The sequence below is a fragment of the Castanea sativa genome, chromosome 3 (assembly GCF_040712315.1).
Source record: "Castanea sativa cultivar Marrone di Chiusa Pesio chromosome 3, ASM4071231v1".
NCBI classification, from domain to species: Eukaryota; Viridiplantae; Streptophyta; class Magnoliopsida; order Fagales; family Fagaceae; genus Castanea; species Castanea sativa.
The window spans coordinates 12,092,710-12,112,518 of NC_134015.1; the positions used below are offsets into that span (position 1 = coordinate 12,092,710).

The 19,809-nt window shown below is 31.4% G+C and overlaps 1 protein-coding gene across 3 annotated transcripts; it reads left to right on the plus strand.

Annotated features, from left to right (window-relative positions):
• Positions 1 to 5,247: 5,247 nt before the first annotated feature.
• LOC142628026 (disease resistance protein At4g27190-like) lies at positions 5,248 to 19,448 on the plus strand. 3 transcript variants are annotated; one of them, XM_075801959.1, is made up of 7 exons: positions 5,248 to 5,661; positions 5,813 to 5,903; positions 10,331 to 10,419; positions 10,522 to 13,357; positions 15,401 to 16,138; positions 17,280 to 18,140; positions 19,117 to 19,448. In XM_075801959.1, the coding sequence occupies exons 4-7, from the start codon at positions 10,574 to 10,576 to the stop codon at positions 19,159 to 19,161; spliced, it is 4,428 nt and encodes a 1,475-aa protein (XP_075658074.1). In that variant the 5' UTR covers positions 5,248 to 5,661; positions 5,813 to 5,903; positions 10,331 to 10,419; positions 10,522 to 10,573; the 3' UTR covers positions 19,162 to 19,448. The 3 variants fall into 3 exon arrangements, with proteins under 3 accessions (XP_075658074.1, XP_075658075.1, XP_075658076.1); XM_075801960.1 differs by having other exon boundaries at positions 5,257 to 5,661; positions 5,800 to 5,903; XM_075801961.1 differs by lacking the exons at positions 5,248 to 5,661; positions 5,813 to 5,903 and adding an exon at positions 7,606 to 7,696.
• Positions 19,449 to 19,809: the final 361 nt, after the last annotated feature.

Sequence of the window (19,809 nt, forward strand, 5' to 3'; positions counted from 1 at the left end):
CCATGATAAACAATTTCGGCCGACCAACTCAGGCAATTTTTTAGTCTAGGCTGCCTTTCGATTCCTTAAATAAAATAACCACAATGATAAGTGTTACCAGATTACAAATGGAAATAGACGAGATGACCAATATAAAATAAAATCAAATATGAAAATAAAAATTTTTAAATATAAAAGATTAGAATAAATTAACAAAAAATTTAAGTACAAAAGTTGTATTTTAATATATTATATCATATGAAACACAAACGTAGGCTTTGATCAACTTTAAGATGCCCCGAATAAGAAAAATAGTGTACTTTTAATCGACTCAATAATCCAGCCTCCCTCTATGGCACCACCTAATGAATTCGATGAAGAAAGCAAAGGGAAAGAATGGGGAAAGAGTAAAGACTGAAAAAAAAAAAAAACAAAAAAAAAAAAAAAAAAAAAAAAAACGAGAGTAACTTAATAAACTCAATCATTCTGCCTCTCACCATCCAATATAGACAAGGAAAAAAAAAAGTTATAAGCTCCTGTCCCATGACTCTTTGGCATTTTCCTATAAGAATTCAAAAGATTCGTTCCACATCACGTGGATCCAGAATTATTTATAATAAAAAAAAAAAAAAAAAAAACTAAAAACAAGGACTTCCATGCTTGTTTTTTGTTTGCGTTTAGTCTTTAGAACTCTTCAACACTTTTAACTACTCCTCCATATGCATGTTAGTTTAATATACATGAGGTAATTACAACGATGAATCTCCTATGAAATCTCTTATGAGTAATCAAAATATGTTTAAATCTAGGACTTCGTGAATTTCAAGAGGTTTGGAAAATTGCTGCACCAATCTTTTGAGGTTTTCCAGCTTTCTTAAATTGGAAGCGTAGTATGAATCTCACAAATATAGCTGTATGCTCAAATCTTTATACATAATTTTTGGCAAGATATACACGTAAAATTTAACTTGAATGTATTAATTTGTTAATATAGTATTAGGTGAAAATAACCTTGCAGATGTTCAATGCCGATGAGAAAAACCATATAGTACTTTTGCTTTTCAAATTAAGATGGGAGATGGAATGATATCATTGATATGTGCACACCAATGCAATTCTTGTAGCGGATTATCTTTGGCTCAAATGGCATTTAAATAGGATTGTTGATTCAATAGACATTTTATGCATATGTATTTTACCAAATAAAAAGGGGAAAAAAAAAACTATATCTTTCTCCCTTTCAATTGAAATGTCAAATTTTCATTATTGGTTACGTCTTTCTTTATTTTCGTAGAATGTTAGTATAATTTATTTGACCTAGAACAACGCCCTTCTCTGTAGTCCGTAGTCCAATGTGTGAATGAATTGATAAAAATTCATAGGTCTTACCTCATAGGAACATTGATTGCCAAAGGCGTGCTCACTTTACTTTCCAGGAAAATAGTCTCTAAGACAAATTTTATTTTGGTTTGACAATTGGCTTCCTTGTGGACTAGCAAGGAAAATTCCTGCGGGTCCTCTTGCCAAGTTGGAGTTCAATCTTAAGGTGGTGAACAATCTCTCCACTACGGAAAGTGGGATTTTTTTTGAAGTAGGAATTTCCATTCCTAACTATTACAAATAAGTAATCCAACTATGCAAGTCACTATCTTCTCAAAAATAAAAATAAAAATAAAAACAAAAACTATGCAAGTCACTCATTTGTCACAAATCCACCTTCCCATGATAAACAATTTCGGCCGTCCAACTCAAGCAATTTTTTAGGGATAATGCTAGAGATATAAACTATTTTACAAAAAAAAATTTATAAACTGCTGATATAGTGAATGATTATTGGTAAATAAAAAATAAAATTAATGGTGGACCTAAATGAAAACTAATAAAAGGTTGTTCATATCAACATTGTGTAAAAATATTGTAAAATAATTTATGTATATAGCACTACTCATCATTTAGTCTAAGCTGCCTTTCGATTCCTTAAATAAAATAACCACAAAGATAAGTATTACCAAATTACAAATGGAAATAGACAAGATGGCTAATATAAAACAAAATCAAATATGATAAATAAAAATTTTGAAATATAAAAGATTAAAATAAAATAACAAAAAATTTAAGTACAAAAGTTGTATTTTAATATATTATATCATAATTTAAAAATCTATTTACAGTAATCTTATGAAACACAAACGTAGGCTTTGATGAACTTTAAGATGCTCCAAATAAGAAAAATAGTGTACTTTTAATCAACTCAATCCAGCCTCCCTCTATGGCACCACCTAATTAATTCGATGATGAAAGCAAAGGGAAAGAAGGGGGAAAGAGTAAAGACTGGAAAAAATAATAATAAAAATAGTAGTGTACTTTAACCAACTCAATCATTCTGCATCTCGCAGTCTCGCTATCCAATATGGTGAAGAAAAGTAATGTGAAAGGAGGGAAAAAAGACAACGAAGAAATAAAAGTTATATCTCCTGTCGGACCTGTCCCATGACCCTTTGGCATTTTCCTATTTAGAATTCAAAAGATTCGTTCCACATCGATTATGTGCGTCCAGAATTTCCAAAAAGCTAAACAGCAATAATTGTAAAGCCAACGAATCGCGTAGCATTGATTGATCACCAATACTACGAATAAATAAGGTAATGGGACAAAAACTTCCATGCTTATTTTTTGTTTACTCAAGTGTTTAGAACTCTTCGCATACTTAACTACTCCATATGCATGTAATCTTCTGTCTAATATACATTAGGTAATTAAAACAATGAATCTCTTATGAGTAATCCTATTATGTTGCTTAAAATATTTAAATCTAGGACTTCTTAAATTTTATGAGCGGAAAACTACTGCACCAATCTTTTGAGATTTTCCAGCTTAAATTAGAAGAGTAGTATAAATCTCACAAATATAGTTGTATGTTTAATCTTTATATATACTTTTTGGTGAGATATATATACATGTAAATTTAACTTGAATGTATTAATTTGTCAATATATTGGAAATAACCTTGGAAATGTTCAATGCCAATGAGAAAAACCATATAGTGCTTTTGTTTTTCAACTTAAGGTGGGAGTGATATGTGAACATCTACGCAATTCTTTGTAGCAAATTATCTTTGACTCAGATGCCATTTAAATAGGATTTTGGATTCAATAGACATTTTATCATATGTATTTTACCAAATAAAAAAGAAAAAAATAAACCTATATTTTTCTCCCTTTCGATTGAAATCTCAAATTTTCATTATTGTTTACGTCTTTCTTTATTTTTGTAGATTGTTAATATAATTTATTTGACCCAGTTCATAGGTACACAATTCTTTTGGAAAATTTTTGTATTTATCTCAAGAATTGATAATTAATTTTTTTGTACTCACCCAACGGGCAAAAAAATATTTTCTGTCTATATCAGGATTTGGTTCAAATATCTTTTTACAATGATTTTAGGAGAAATGATACTTTATCACCCTAAACTAACTCACATTACACTTTATACTCTAAACTTTTCAAATACACGTTTTACACCCTAACTATGACCAATGTTACATTTTACACCCAACATTAAGTTTGCTATTAACTTGGATCAAAATTTAAAGTTTAGAGTGCAAAGTATAATTAGAAGTATATTTTAGGGTGGTAAAGTGTAATTTATTTTTTGTTTTTAAGCATTAGGAAAATGGTCAATTAGGTCTTTTCATGTAGTGTCATACTTATCCATCCAAGTTAACAGTAAAATTAATGTTAGGGTGTAAAGTGTAACAAAAATCATAGTTTAGGGTACAAAATGTGCATTCAAAAAGTTTAGGATGTAAAGTGTAGTTAGGAGTTTAAATAGGATGATAAAATATAATTTTCCCATGATTTTGCATAGGAATTATATTCGTAGAAAACTAAAAAAAAAAATGTAATATACATGTGCTTTTATATGTTGTCATCCTAATTTTATTTTTTTGTCTAGAAAAATGCCCCACTAAATTTTGTGTTCTACCATTAGAAGATTCACCTTGGCCTTCCTAAAATTTCATCTCAATTTTAGAAAAAAAAAAATTACATTTTCTATTTTAGCAAACCACTTTTCAAAACATTCATATTTGATTATCTGTCCTATACCCTAATACATTAAAATACTATTGTTTATTATTTCTCTCACTTTTCAAAACATCAAGGGGTGCTTGGTTGGTGTTTTAAAACAATCATTTTTAGTTTTTAAACAACATTTCACGCATTTTTACACACTTTTTCACCCACACGTATTTCCACATATTTTCAAACAACAATTTTCAATTTTTAAACACATATACCAAACGAGTCCCAAATTTTCTTTATTTTGGTTACTAAAACACAAAAAAGAACAAAACAATTGTTTGAGGGAATGATTTTTATTATTTATTGACCCATAGTACATCATGTTGTTTATTTTATTATTTCTCTCACTTTTATTTACTTTATTTTCCTAGATTGGTCTCTCACCCTATTTTAGGGAGATGGATGAGAATGCTCAGTTTAGACTTGATCCGGCAGACTTGTAAGTTGTATCCCGTTCTTCAATATTCTATTCCTTTTACATATCAAGTTTGCCCATGAAGCATTATATCTTAATGGAAGATAACTCAAACAAAGATTGAATTGTCAAATACAAAACACTTAACCATAGATTTATTAGGTTTGGTGGGTGATGACATCATCAAACTGACCAAGAACAGGACTCTGTGATTAAGTTTAAGTGAAATTGAGAGACGTCATTTTTTTTTCTTTCTAATATCTAACAAGGTAAAGGGTGCCTAAGATCTAAAGTTTTACATTTATCAAAAAAAAAAAAAATCTAAAGTTTTTGAGAAGTTAAGCTCGAGTTAACTCAATTAATAAAATTTATTATTGTCAAATAAAATATTTGATATTCAAACTTGTTTATGTCAAAAATTAGAGTAATGCAACAACTACAAACTATTTTACAATAATTTTTACAAAATGTTGATGTAGTTAGCCTCTTATTGATTTTCATCTAAGTCTACTATTGATATCACTTTTTCATTCACCAATAATTACTCACTACATCAACAATTTATAAAAAAATTTATAAAATAATTTGTACCTCTAGCATTATTCCAAAAACTAAACAACATTTTAAAATGATAATTAAGAACAATTATTATGAAGCAGTCGTAATAAATTGAAATGCTATCTTCCTTATTAAAAAAAAAAATTAATGAGCAAGAAAAGAAACTCTCTTCCGTCCTTTTGAAAGACCTTTCCTACTCTACTTTCCTTCGTTTCATTTGTCCTCTGAATTAATTTTCGCAGCAGCTTTCTGTGTTGTCTCTCTTTGCCCTCTCATTTTGGTTTTATTTTGCTTCACTTCTAAAAACAAAAAAGTTTGATACTTTCTATTATACACCATTAATTTTCGTTGTAGTCATCCTCTTATTAGTTTGGTTTTGCTTTGCTCCGGTTCTTTTAATAAAAAAAAAAAAAAAATGCTGTAAAGAGTGAGATTTTTCCGGTTCTTAATTGTCGTTTTAGTTTGATTTTGCCCCACTTCTCAAAAAAAAAGAAAAAAAGAAAAAAGAGTGATGTATTTTTAGCTTGTCACCGCTGCTCTCATTTACTATAGCGACCATCCTTGATCTGCTATGTCAAAGGAGTAGAAGAGAAACCTGCTGAAATTGTAGTGTGAAGGAGAGTGGTACTTCCTTTTATTTTTGTTACCTTAATTTTGTCCTTGCTTGATCTTCTTCGCTTATGCTATCCATTCATTCCTCTTTTTGTTAGATTTATGTTTTTGTTATATAAATTTTAATTTTAATTCGCTCTACTTATCAAGACTTGTAACAAAGGGAAAAGAAGAAGGTATCGTCAACTATTTAGTTTACTGATACTCAGCAGAAAGACTGTCCGAGTGGAAAAGAAGCTGCTCTTGAAAACAAGGTACCTTCTTACTTCTTTTTTCTCATTTGTCCTTCCACATGGTTCTTGCTTTATTCAGTTTATTGTGGTTGTATTTTTTTTCTTCTTTTTATCTCAGTAATTGTGGTTTAAATAAGTAATAGCCGTTCCTATTGGTGCTTAATTAAGGATGTAATAGCTGACCTTATAAAGAAAAAAAGAAAAAAAAAGAAGGCATACGAGTAGATAAGGAAAGAAAGTATCACACTTAAGAATTTAAAGAAAGTACCAATTCTAATAGTAATTTCCATTACAGAGATTTTTTTTTTTGTCTTGAGACATACAAACTATTTTTTTTAAAGAGAATTTCAACTTATGACGTCTGCTCTTGATAAATTTTTTATCATCAGACTAAGACACTAATTGATTTTTAGTGTAGGCGGGAGTTAAACTCCAAATCTCTTATTCAACCGTCAAAAATTTTAACAGGTGAGTTAACTGGAACTTACAAAACATACAGGCTTTTTTACAAAAGAAAGAAATGAATGATTTTAAAAATCTTGCAAATCCCCCATATGACAAAAATGAACTTCAGTACTATTTTTTCCTTTTTCTTTTTCTTTTTTGAGGGAATGAACTCAATGAAGGGAGGTTTAAAATCTCAGGTTCTCCAATGAGAGAAACTAGGTAGTTCCACTCAACAATAAATTTATAGAACTGTGAAATTTTTGTCATCAAAACAGAAACTTAATTAACTTCTTCTTTTTCCCTTATTTAAAGAAACTAGTTTATCATGTATGCTATTGGTAATTGGTAACCATGTCCATAATATATAAAAGGGAGTTAGGACACCAAACGGCATGAGAACTTACATTTCAAGAGCCAAATTTTTTTTTTAGAAGCATTTCAAGAGCCAAATTAATTACCTATTAGAATTGATATTATATTTATCCCAAAAAAAAATCATATTAAATTCGATTTTTTTTTGGTTATTCGTGGACCAATTTCTTTAAATGATGGATCCGATAGAGGATATATGATAATAACTACTACAAAATAACAAAATAGCTTCTCAAATATCATTGTGGAATGTTATTTTATTGAATTGGTAGATCTCTTGAACTTGGCAAGGATGTGTTCTTTGGGAGTGGTCTGGATCTTGGAGGATATTAAGTTGATTTGTGAACAATTTGTTAGTATATTCTTTGTTACTGTTCCTTTCAGATATAATCTTATTGCTCTAACTCTTGTTAATGCATAAAGAGACTGAGGAGATCATTGTTTGGTTAGAAGAATACTCTTCTTCTCTCTTTCTCATTGAACAGCATGATATTGAATGAATTAGTGGCGGAGTCAAATTAAGACCAAAGGGCGCTTCCCCCCCCCCCCCCCCAAAATTTTTTTAAAATTAATTAGTATATATTAATATGATAATTATCCTTACCAATTTAAATTTTTCTAAGAAAATGTTGGAACTGCCCCCTCCCAATTTTCGGATATGATTTTTGTATAAAAAAAAATGCTAAAAGCACAGTATTTTTACAACAATTTCACAACAAAACCAAGATATCAAGTAGGTAAAAAAAAAAAAGTTAATAATAGACCAAAATGAGAACTAATAATAATTTACCACTGAGCTTTGTTGTGAAAATATTATACCTACTTAAAAAATGAAAAATAAGATTCTTTTTTTTTTCTCCATTTTCATGGAATAACCCTTGGGCTTTGGACTTTTGGATTTGACGGCGAGAAGAGCTCTTCTTCATTCTAGAAAAATCATCGGCCGCATTGTTGAACACCTCCATCATATTTGCACCTAAATGGATAAGAGATAGGTAATACACTAATACACCCACAACAAATGAGCCTTTGACTCTTTTCTTTCTCTAATTCTCTCCCCTCTCTCTTCTCTCTCTTTGTTTGTGTGATTTTTTGAACTGGTTTGTTGTTTTATTTTTTATTTGGATAAATTTCACAAATATACCTGAGGTTTGGGGTAATGCCAATAAAGTGCATAACATTTAGAATTTAGAAATTGACCATCTCAGTCCAATATCCAAACGGCTTGTTAATGTCGTTACCTTTCTGGGTAATTTTTTTGTTTCTCTCTCTCTGTCAGAACTCTCCTCTTTCTCGTGTCTCTTCTCTTTCTCTTCTTCCTTACTCTGATCCTCTCTCCGATTTATGTTTTCTTTTTCTTCATTTCTCTCTCTCTCTTCCTTTGACCCTATCGCCTCTCTCTGATTTATAATTTCTCTATCTTCCTCTGACCTTTCAGCCCATAACCTCTAATTCTCTCTTCGTCTTTTCGGTGGCATCATGGTGGTAGGTTCACTAATTTCACCTCTCTCTGTCTTTGTGGTGGCCCCATGGTTGTGGGTTTTGTAGTGGGTCCGTTTTGATTTGGATCGGTGATAGAGGATATGGGTTTTTCGTGGGTGTGTTGGAGTTTTGTAGGTTTTGGTTTGGATTGTTGGTTTGGGTGTATTGTGGGGTGGTCAGTGGCAGATTGTCAAAAAGCCACAAAGGAGATGTGATGAAGATTTTGTGGGTTTGAAATGTTTGTGAATTTGTTGATGCATGTGGTTTGTGGTTGCTAGTTTTGGGTTTGTGGTTGAGTTTTGCTGATGGGTTTGTAAGTTGATGGTGTTTGTAGGTTGATGGTTTTTGTGGGTTTTGTTGACGCCATTGTTTTGCTGGATTTGTGATTTTTGCTGATTCCATTGTTTTGCTGGATTTGTGGGTTTTGATTATGGTCGATGGTCACTGGGTTTTTGAGATTTGTTGGGTCGGTGGTAAGGCTTTTTTTTTTTTTTCCTTTCTTCTGTTTGTTTTCCTGAGAAAGTCGTTGTTCTTCAATTTCTTTTCTTCTTCTCAGAATCTGAGAAAGGAAAGAGAGAGACTTTTAGGGAGAGGGATGAAAGAAAGGAGAGATGTAACGGACATTACAAACCGTTTGAGGATAAGAACTGAGATGGTCAGTTTTTAAATGTTATGGACTTGATTGGTATTTCCTCAATCCTCAGGATATGTTTGTGAAATTTACCCTTTTTATTTTTTTCTTCTTTGATACTTTGTCCCATGGTCTCAGGTCCTAGCTATTATGCTAGACTTTTAAGCTTAAAGACTTGAAGTTCAGACAAGATTTTTTTGACAAATTTGAGATTACAATTTGGTCCATGTCCTACATATGTATGGTTTTTCTTCATAAGCAAAGGCATTACTATTTGCACAATAGTGCAATACTTTTTAGAATCTCAATACTTTCATGTATGACTTTTCTACGACTTGTCATTTGTTATTAAATTAATAATATACAAATATAATAAACGATTATATATGTAAGATCATCCACAGCAGTGGAGTTAAATTTTTAGCTTTTTAACATCACAAAAAGTCACTTTATCTATTTTTCCTTCTCACATCCAACAGTAGTGGTTTTATTTTAGTTTTTAATACAATAAAATAATATAAACACTACAATAGAATAATATTTCATTCAACCACCAAAACACAACCACAACCAAAAGTAGTGTGAACTCATGGTGGATATTGGGAGAGACACGGAGAGGTAGAGTAAGGAGAGAGACAAAAGCAGTGTGAACGCAAAATAAAAAATATAGCTTTGGCTTCACTATTGCAGGGTAGTGGTGCTAAAAATAAATTTATAGCTATTTAGCACCACTATTGCTAGGTGAGTGTTTTTTGTTTTGGGTGAATAGGTAATGGTTATTATTATATGGTTTTGTACTTATTTAATAATTTTTTGTTATTTTTGACAAATTGAATAATTATAACAAAAAATTGGAAAATTTGAACTTTTAGATGTATCTCTTAGAAATACCATGAGATGTAAGCTAAGTTTACAAGATTCTAGACAACTTTTTCTTTCTTATAAGTCTTTTAGCAGTCTTTAATCATCTCATTCAACTATTGTACATAGCATAGATATATACATATAGTAAAAGTTAGGGAAAAAATATTAATCTTATTTTATGTATAGCCCTCCAAATACAAATTCCTGGGTTCTGCCACTGGGATGAATAATGTTTACTATTTTTTTCTACTCAAAAAAAAAAAAAAAGAGTGAAAATAATGCCACCATATATTTTTATTTCCATATAAATGTTAGTAAAAAAAGATAAATTGATCAAAGTAGATGCCTACTATTTACCATTAATAATTCATTGCTATTTGCCTCCCTCCTTATTACAACATGACGCATTATTACCATAATTTAGTGTAGTAATTATGTCTTTTTACACAATTTTATATGACATGATATGGGTGAATTTTGCACTAGGTTAGCTAAAATGTGGTTTTTTTTTTATATACAGGCACTAATACAAGTGCTCTTATAAGTTATAAGCCAAAAAAATCTCTCTAAAATAAAATAATCATACATCATCATTTAATTTTAGATTAACTTGGTTTAGCGTTCTTTTTTTTTTTTGGGTGGAAATTGTCAGCTTTCAGCTTTCCCTTGTATCGCACTCGCGGCCCACATGCAGACAATAGAAGACTAATTATCTTCATATTAATATTCCAAGACAGAGAGGTAAGTAATGTCATTGCATTGGCTTCTTTTGTCTTTCAATTTGATTACACTTTCATTGTTTTCATCGTTTTTTATTGGGCCATTCGTTGCGTCTACTCTCAGGACAACAGCCCAACCCAGAAACAAAAAAAAGCATACCAATCAGAAGCGAAAAATGGAGATTCTTACGGCGTCCTTTCAAGTGATCTTTGAAAAAATTGTGGATTACACAATTGGAGCAGTCGGACGTCAGATGGGTTATCTGATTTGCTACAAAAAAAATGTTGACAATCTCAGGAGCGAAGTTGATGATCTCGAAGTTGCTAGAAATAGTGTGCAACAAAAGGTTGAAGCTGCTCAAAAGAACGTAGAAGAAATTGAAGATAAGGTCAAGGGGTGGCTAACAAGTGTTGAGGAGATTACTGTAAAGGCACAAAAATTATTTGAAGAGGAAGGCCAAGCAAAGTTGAAGTGTTGCAATGGGCGCTGTTTTAATTTGAAGACTCGTTATCAGCTTGGCAGAAGAGCACACGAGCTGGAATTTGACGCCAAGAATATCAAAAATAAGGGCACGTTCAAGACAGTTGGCCATCGTGTCCCTATACCAGGAGGTACTTCAATTTCTACTAAAGGTTATGAAGACTTCGAATCAAGAAAGTTAATTTTCGATGGAGTGATGAAGGCTCTGAAAGGTGATAATATCCGTGCCATTGGAGTTTGTGGAATGGGCGGCTTGGGCAAGACCATGCTTGTTGGAAAAATTGCTAAACAAGCCATAGAAGACAAGTTATTTGAAAAGGTCGTTACAGTAGTTGTATCCCAAACTCCAAACTTGAAACAGATTCAAAAAGACATTGCAAAAGAATTAGAGTTGAAGTTTCAGGATGAGGACACTGATTTTCAAAAAGCACATTTGCTATGTGAGCGGTTGAAGAAAGAGAAGATTCTTTTGATTATGGATGATATTTGGAATAAGATTGACTTGGAGGCTCATGGAATTTCTTTTGGGGATGATCACAAAGGAAGCAAACTATTGCTGACGTCTAGATTTCAAGATGTATTAGGCACGTACATGGATCCTCAAGGAATATTCAATGTTAAAGTTTTATCAAATGATGAAGCAAAATACTTGTTTTCGAAGATAGTGGGCGATTTTTTTCAAAACTTGAATTTCCAATCGACTATGGTTGAGGTTGTCAAAGAATGTGCAGGCTTACCGATTGCCATTACAACAGTTGCAAATGCATTGAAAAATCAAAAGAACCCAAATGTTTGGAAGAATGCCTTGCGGCAGTTAAAAAGGGCAAATCCAACACAGATCGAAGGGATGCATGAGAAGGTATACCCCAGTATAAAGTTGAGTTATAATTCTTTAACTAAGGAAGCGAAATCTTTATTATTGTTCTGCAGTTCATTTGAAGAAGATATGGACATACATATAGATCTCTTGTGGAGATATCTGGTGGGTTTGGACTTCTTTGAAGATGTTTATAAAATGGAAGACATGAGAAATATGGTCCACACATTGGTCGAAAGTCTAAAAGATTCTTGCTTGCTGTTAGAAGGTAATGGAAGTGGCACATTCAAAATGCATGACATCATTCGTGATGTTGCCATTTATATTGCAGACAAAGAAAAGAAAATGTTAACCATAAGAAATTCAGATGATTCGGAAAAATGGTCCAATATGAGAAAACTAAAAGATTCCTTTGGAATTGCACTTTTTGAAGCTAAGTTTAGTGAGCTTCCCAAAAGGTTGGAATGTCCACAACTGAACTTCATTATTTTGGGTGATAAAGAAAATTCTTTGCCAATTCCTAATCACATTTTTGAAGGGGCGAAAAATCTAAAAGTTTTAGTTTTGATGAGACTATGTCTCCCACTTCCTTCATCCCTTTCACTTCTTCAGAACCTCCAGACATTGGTTTTGCTTGAGTGTGAGTTAGAAGACTTGGCTTTAATTGGAGAATTGAAGAATTTGAAAGCTCTTGTCCTATTTAACTCTGAGATTAAGCAGTTACCCATGGGAATAAGGCAATTGACTCACCTTCAATTGTTAGATTTGAGAAGGTGCACCAAACTTGAAGCCATTCCATCAAATGTATTATCAAATTTGAGAAACTTAGAAGAAATACATATGAATCGTAGCTTTAATCAATGGCAGGTCGATGGAGAAATTACAGAAAGAAGCAATGCTAGAGTCTCAGAGTTAGATCATTTGTCACAGTTGACCATATTATGTATACATATTCCGAATCCCAAGATTCTGCCAAAAGCCTTGCTTTTTGATAGGCTAGTAAGATATGAAATATTAATAGGCCCTGATTGGGGTTGGGATTGGAATAGTAAAGTTGAGTTTGAAATCTCAAGAACATTGAAAATTGACCTTGATAGAAGCTTTCAAGAAGAGGATGGAGTTAAAATTTTATTGAAAAGTTGCGAATATCTCAATTTGGCTCCTGGGAAGGGTATTAAAAAAATTCTTTATGAAGTTGATACGGAAGGTTTTCCACGATTAAAGCATCTTTATGTTCGAAACAGCATTGAAATTCAATACATCATTGACTCGATAATGTTTCAATGCATTGCCTTTCCTGTTTTGGAATTACTTTCTCTTGTCAATTTGATCAATTTGGAAAAGATATGCCACAACCAACTTGCAATGGGGTCTTTCCAAAATTTGAGAAAGTTAGAAGTGAGAAAATGTGATAATTTGATATTTGTCTTCTCCTCAACTTTACTCGGATGCTTTTCGCAACTCCAGGAAATAAAGATTAAGAATTGCAAGGTAATGAGTGCAATTGTTGCAAAGGAAGGAGAACATGGGATACAGGTCGATGATGACGTCATGATGGATATAATGGACTTCACTCAATTACGTTCTTTAAATCTAGTAGATCTACCAAATTTCATGGGCTTCTATTCTGATGCTGATTCTCAACTACTTTTCAACAAGAAGGTATCATTATTACTTAATATCCTTTACAAATTTTGATAATCTTCACACATGCATACACGTCTTAAAGTTGAGCATGAAACTAAAACTTCACTGCTTTATTAATAATGTCTCATACATATGTTTATAATAATGTCAGTAAGAATAAAAAAATATGTTTAAGTGATTGAAACTTTTGGAAAAACAAGACAAATCAAAACTTTATTTTACCCATTCTCTATACCCTTTCCTTTTTTGGGGGGGGAACATTTTTGGAATTTTATTTTTCTTCATGTATTCTTGCCATTTTTTTCTGAACCATCTTCAACACTTCAAATTTTTTTATTATTGATTTCTATAAAACTTCGGAAATATGTTGTTGATCCACAACTCTTGATATAGTGCAAGGATGGAAAGAACCTATTAAAGGGCATATACCCAACCCAACATGCACAAATTTTTTCCAACTCAATAGGGGATTTGAGAGTAGGGTCGGGTATTGGTATTACCTAGCCCAACCTAATGATTCTTTTTATCTTTTATTGAATAATAGAACTCTTTTTTTTTTTGCCATAAAAAAACTAAACCAAAGATAAAAATTAATATTGATTACTGAACTTTGATGATAGCTTAGATTAGGATAATAAATGTTTACAATTTGATCCAATCTTGTTAGGAATACCAGTTAACCCACACCACAAGTTCTACTTCTATTGGTTCCTAATTTTTACATAACATATAAGAAAAGAAGCAATCTTAATAAGAATTGCTCTAATCCCATGATTATAAAACAGGCTTAAGGTTTATGTTTAATTAATGGACGTTCTTATTCTTCTAATAAATTAATTAATGGAAAAAATATCCTTAAATTAACATCATAATTGCATAGATGCATTTTGCCTAATTGAATTTTGGTTTGTGATTATAACACGAATTTGACTTTAACTTGTATGGAAAGTATTATTGCTAGTTATTCATTTTCTGTAAACTCAAACATCTTATATTATGATTATAACTTTCATTTTGATGGAAAGTAATGATCCATTAATATCACTACTTCCCATAAAATGCTAGATTGACATAATTTGTTAACAAAATTTCCTTACGAGGGAGTATGTTAGACAATCACAATAGCACATATCACATCAATCTTATTATTAGTTACTAATTAATTTTCTTTGCAAATGTCAAATTATGTCAATCATATCCTTTTTATTTCCATACTTAACTTATTTGACCATTTGTAATATATTTAGAAAGTTTAAGTTAGTTTGTTTAATTACTAATGTTAAGGTCCAAACTAAGTTTGTTTTCCATTAAAAAAAAAAAACTAGAGGAAAATTTTTTAAAAAAAATTATTGCCGTTTTGAGCTTCACTAAAACTAAATTACCCCTATTTTCAGCTCTCATAGTCATAGTCTCATTCTCACTTTAAAAAATATAATAAAAAATTCAAGTCGGGTTGGGGGGAAACCCACCACATGCCCAGCCCGTGCCCATACCTCGATCCCGCCCACAAGTTCTTAATTTGACAAAAGTTTCAAAACCACATTTGGTTTAATCTGCTGGCCTTTTTTTTTGCCTCTAGAAAACGCAGCTTTTGTGTTGTTTGTAGCTGAGTGTGCGATGGGTTTATTCTGGTGGGGTCTGGGGTGGCAATGTGGCACACTACCACAAATCATCATTTGGAAAACACAAAAATGGGTGGGCGAGATTTTGCCCAAAATGAGATTTTACTTAAGAAATTCAATTTAAAAAAAAAAAAAAATCTTTGAAAGCTATATTTTTATCCGAATTTCATGAGCACAGACATCACACTTTAGAAAGAACTCCAAAAAACGAACCTATTGTCTGCCACTCAATCTCTCTTCATTAAAGGCTGGTTTGTGTTTCTTTTATTAGTTTCTTCCATGTTCTACTTGCTTCGTGGTTTTCTGGAATATAATTCAATTAACTTTTCCCATGTTTGTCTCTATGTCTTATTCCCAACATAAACCTTCTTGTCCTCAACTATTTTGGGCAATATAAAGTTATGTTATTGACTCAATTGATATGTGACAATTGTAGGTTGCCTTTCCTAACTTGGAGGAATTATTCATTGATGGCATAAATAACCTGAAGATGTTGTGGCACAACCAACTCGTTCCAAATTCTTTTTGCAAACTACGAGAATTGTTCGTTGACAACTGTGAAAATCTAATGAACATTTTTCTGCCTAATATGTTGAGAAGACTCCAGAATCTTGAACAATTGGTGATAAGAAATTGCAATTCAGTAGAAAAGGTATTTGAGGTTAGACGGGCAAATGTTGATGAAATATATGAGAAGGGATCCACTCAGTTGAGAATCCTGAATTTAGTTAGTCTACCGAAACTCAGGCATGTATGGACTTCGGATCTTGAAGCAATTTTAACATTTCAAAATCTACGTCAAGTTGAAGTTTCTAAATGTGAAACTTTGAAAAGTCTTTTTCCAGTCTCGGTGGCCAAAAGTCTTGAACAACTTGAGAGTTTAAATATAAATGATTGTGGATTAATGGAGGAAATTGTTGCTTTGGAAGAAGGATTGGAAACAACGACTAAGTTTGTGTTCCCACAAATAAACTCTCTAAGTCTTATATCGCTGCCTAAACTCAAGTGTTTCTATCCCGAAAAGCACACTTTAGAGTGGCCATCACTGAAAAGTTTGACGATAAGCAATTGCGACAAAGTGAAGATTGTTGCCTCGCATGAATTAAGCTTCCCCAATACAGATGAGTTGGGCCATCATGTTCCAGTTCAACAGCCCCTCTTTCTTATTCAAAAGGTATGGATTTATACTTGTTTCTTGTTAACATGGATGTGACACTTAGTGTAATTATCCTTAAATAATCTGAAAAATTAAAATTAATAACAATATATTAATACTTAAAAAACTAGTCGAGTTATAAATTTTAAAAAAAAAACAAAACAAAACAAAAAACAACAAGACTAGTCGAACTACATATGAGTAGTTGGATTATAGGAACCTAATTTCCAGTTGTACCATAGTTGTGTTGAAGCTATACATAGTTACGTACATACTAACTTTTAACTGAGCAATTCTTGCTCAGACAAACATAGCTACATTTAGCCAACCTCCAACCAAAAAAAAAAAAAAAAAAAGAAGCTACATTAAGTAAATGCTTGGAACAAGAAATTAGATATATATTGGGTAAGTCCATGAACACTTAATATTATATAAATATATATATATATATATATATATATATATATTGTTTTGCAGAAAAAACAAAACAAAAAATTTAGATTTCTTTTTTGGAAAATTTATGGAAGACTTAATTGAGGTGTCTAAATGATAAAACCTTATATAAAAAGATTTTCTTTCAAACTAATTAGGATTTCATATTTGGTTATTAATGTTTTTAAATTAGAATTTTTCTAGTGGGTTCAAATTAGTTTAATTGTTAAAATTTTATGTTCTTAAATAAGAGATTTGAGCTTGAATCTACTTACACTAAAAATCAATTTAGTATCTTGAATTGATCAATAAGACCCTTTTTTATATTTTATTTTTCCAAAAAATTAATTTTAAAAATAAAAAATAAAAAATTGTGTGCATTCATGTACTCATACTTTTGTGCTTGACTTATCTTGTTTGGAAGCAAATCCCTTAAAAAGAAACTATAAAACATGTAAGAGGTAGTATCTTGTATAACAACCATATAGGAATGGGTTACCTTTATGGAGGAGATGGGAATTCACATCCACCAGAGAAAATGTTATATATAATTATTACATAGGATAATAAATGGAGATGCATCAATGCACGTTGCTCTCCCTCTCTAGATAGCCACTTGATTTACATACATTCAGTCCCACTTGAAATTGTTGGTAATATTATCCCAAACTTGCTTAGAGAACACTAACTTCTGCTTTCTTTTGTTCAATACTTCGATCTTTCCCAGGATACATTCCCTAACTTGAAAGAATTGGATTTGCATTGGAATGAAACCATGAATCAGACAAATGGTCGACTTTTTGGAGAGTTCTTTTGCAAAGTAGAAGAACTCAGTTTGCACGGCAAAGATGATAAATTGATAGCAGTCCCTTCGGTATTTGTTGAAGGATTACGCTATCTTAAGTCTCTTTCCGTTAGTAATCTTTTCTTCGATAACAAAGGTCAATATGCTGGGACGTTTGAACGTTTGACAGAGTTGTATCTACATAAAATGCCCAAGTTGATGCTTTTGTGGAAGGAAAACTCTGAACAAGGTAGGGCACTTCAAAATTTGGAGAATCTGACAGTATCAGAATGCGGCAGATTAAAACATTTAGTGCCATCCTCAATGCATTTCCGAAATTTAAACACTTTGAATGTATGGGAATGTCATGGGTTAATTAGTTTAGCAACTTCCTCAACAGTCACAAGTTTGGTCCAACTCAAAGAATTGTATTTATCTGGATGCAAAAGAATGAGAGAAATAGTCACAAATGAGGGAGAAGGTGAAGCAGAAGATGAGATTTGTTTCAATCAATTGAAAAATTTGTACCTTGATGATTTACCCAGTCTGAGAAGCTTCCACTTAGGTAATCGCACCATCAAATTCCCATCATTGGAATATCTACGTGTGACCGGATGCCCAGAAATGAAGATCTTCTCTAATGGAGTCTTAAGCATGCTGAAGCGAATACAAGTTCGACTGGGCGAAAACTTTTCGGCATCATACAGAAGAAAACTATTAGTGGAGGAAGATGTGAATAGCGCCATAAAAAGATACTGGGAGGAAAACTATAATCCATGCTTGCAACAACTATTCACTGAGAAGGTATGTTCTAACGCTTTTATTTTATGTAATTTTTAAAAGCATTTTTGTTGGAGTAGACACAAGGAAATTGGTATGCGATGTGGACCCAATGGTCACTATCGTAATTTCGAAGGTAACATAAGGTTGTTTGATATATGCGTAACATTTGCAATTGTTAATATGGTTTGTCACTAATGGTCGCTAATAGTTTCAATGCACTAGAACAGTAAATATTTTTATAAAAAAATTATATATATTTAATTATTAAGTGTTTAATTTTTAAGTATTTAATTATTAAGTATTAAATAAAAAGTTAAAATACAGATTTTTTATAAAAGAATATATATATAGCTAATTTAATTAAAATTTGTTAAGAGAACAAACTCTGATTAAATTATAATTTAATCAGAGTTTGTTTGATATTAGATTGCTTTATATATTCAATTTGAACAGTAAGTTTAACTTAGTCTTAAGTTTGGCTTCAAAAATAAATAAATAAATGACAAATACACACGCCACTTTGGCCCCTTTTTTTTTCCTTTCAAATTTACCAATTAGTTGACTTATATAATTCCCTCCCAAAAAAAAATACTGACTTATATAAATTTCTATTTTATGTATGAACTTATATTTCTTCTATGGTGATGAAAGTGCTCATCGCTCCTATACGTAATCACAAAATGATAATATTTTTTTACATAAGCATTATATCATTTGCTTATATCACTGATATAAAAACTCAAATTTAATCTTCTTAATTTCTTATTTTTGCTTCTAAGGAATTTGGTTTGAAAAGCAGTGATATTTGTTTTTATGCTTGCGGATCTTCTGACTTAGGTTTCAATTGCATGTATATTTGGTAGATAAGAAATTAAGAATGTTATTGTTTATTTGATTATGATGTAGTGTTGTGTTGTTTTGGGAATTTTCTTTCATCTCATGTTTTTGGATTTTATTTTCATTTGGGCCATTACTTTGAACTGATCTTTTATTGTAGGAAAACGGTGTTGATGACTTGGAGGATAACCCAAAGGAAGATTGATCTTTTAATTTATTAATGATTCAATTCTAGAACATATAAATAATTTATATTGAAGTTGTTCAATGTAGGTTTTACTGTTGAACGTGTGATGTAGTCTTTTTTTTTAGGGTGTGATGTAGACTTTATTGGTTGGACCAAAAAGTTTGCCAGAATGTATTGGTGTGTTATGGATAAGGTTGAGACTCATATATAGACTCATAGTAGCTTTGTCATGGGGCTTTGGAACTAAGACAAGGCTATTATATAGTCCAAGAAATTATATGAAGTTTTATTAGTGAATCGTGTAGTTTTGTAGACAAATTAATGCATTTTGTACTCATCCTTGCTCATCTTTAAGGAGTGAAAAACATATAGTAGGATCTCTAACTCATATCTAAGGAGCAAAAAACAAACACCTCTTCTTCTGAAACTATGATAAATTACCAATGGTATCAAATAGGAGATCTTGAGTTTGATAACCTTATATGTAGGACCTAAGATACAGAAATAAAATTAGGACATTCACCCTGTAAATAACAACTCTTTAAGCCATGTAGTATGTATTTTAATTTCAAATTTTTAATTAAAAATGCTTAAGAGGGAACCAACTCAATGAGACCCATATTAAAAAATGGCTAAGTAGTACAAGTAGAGGCCAACCCATCATAT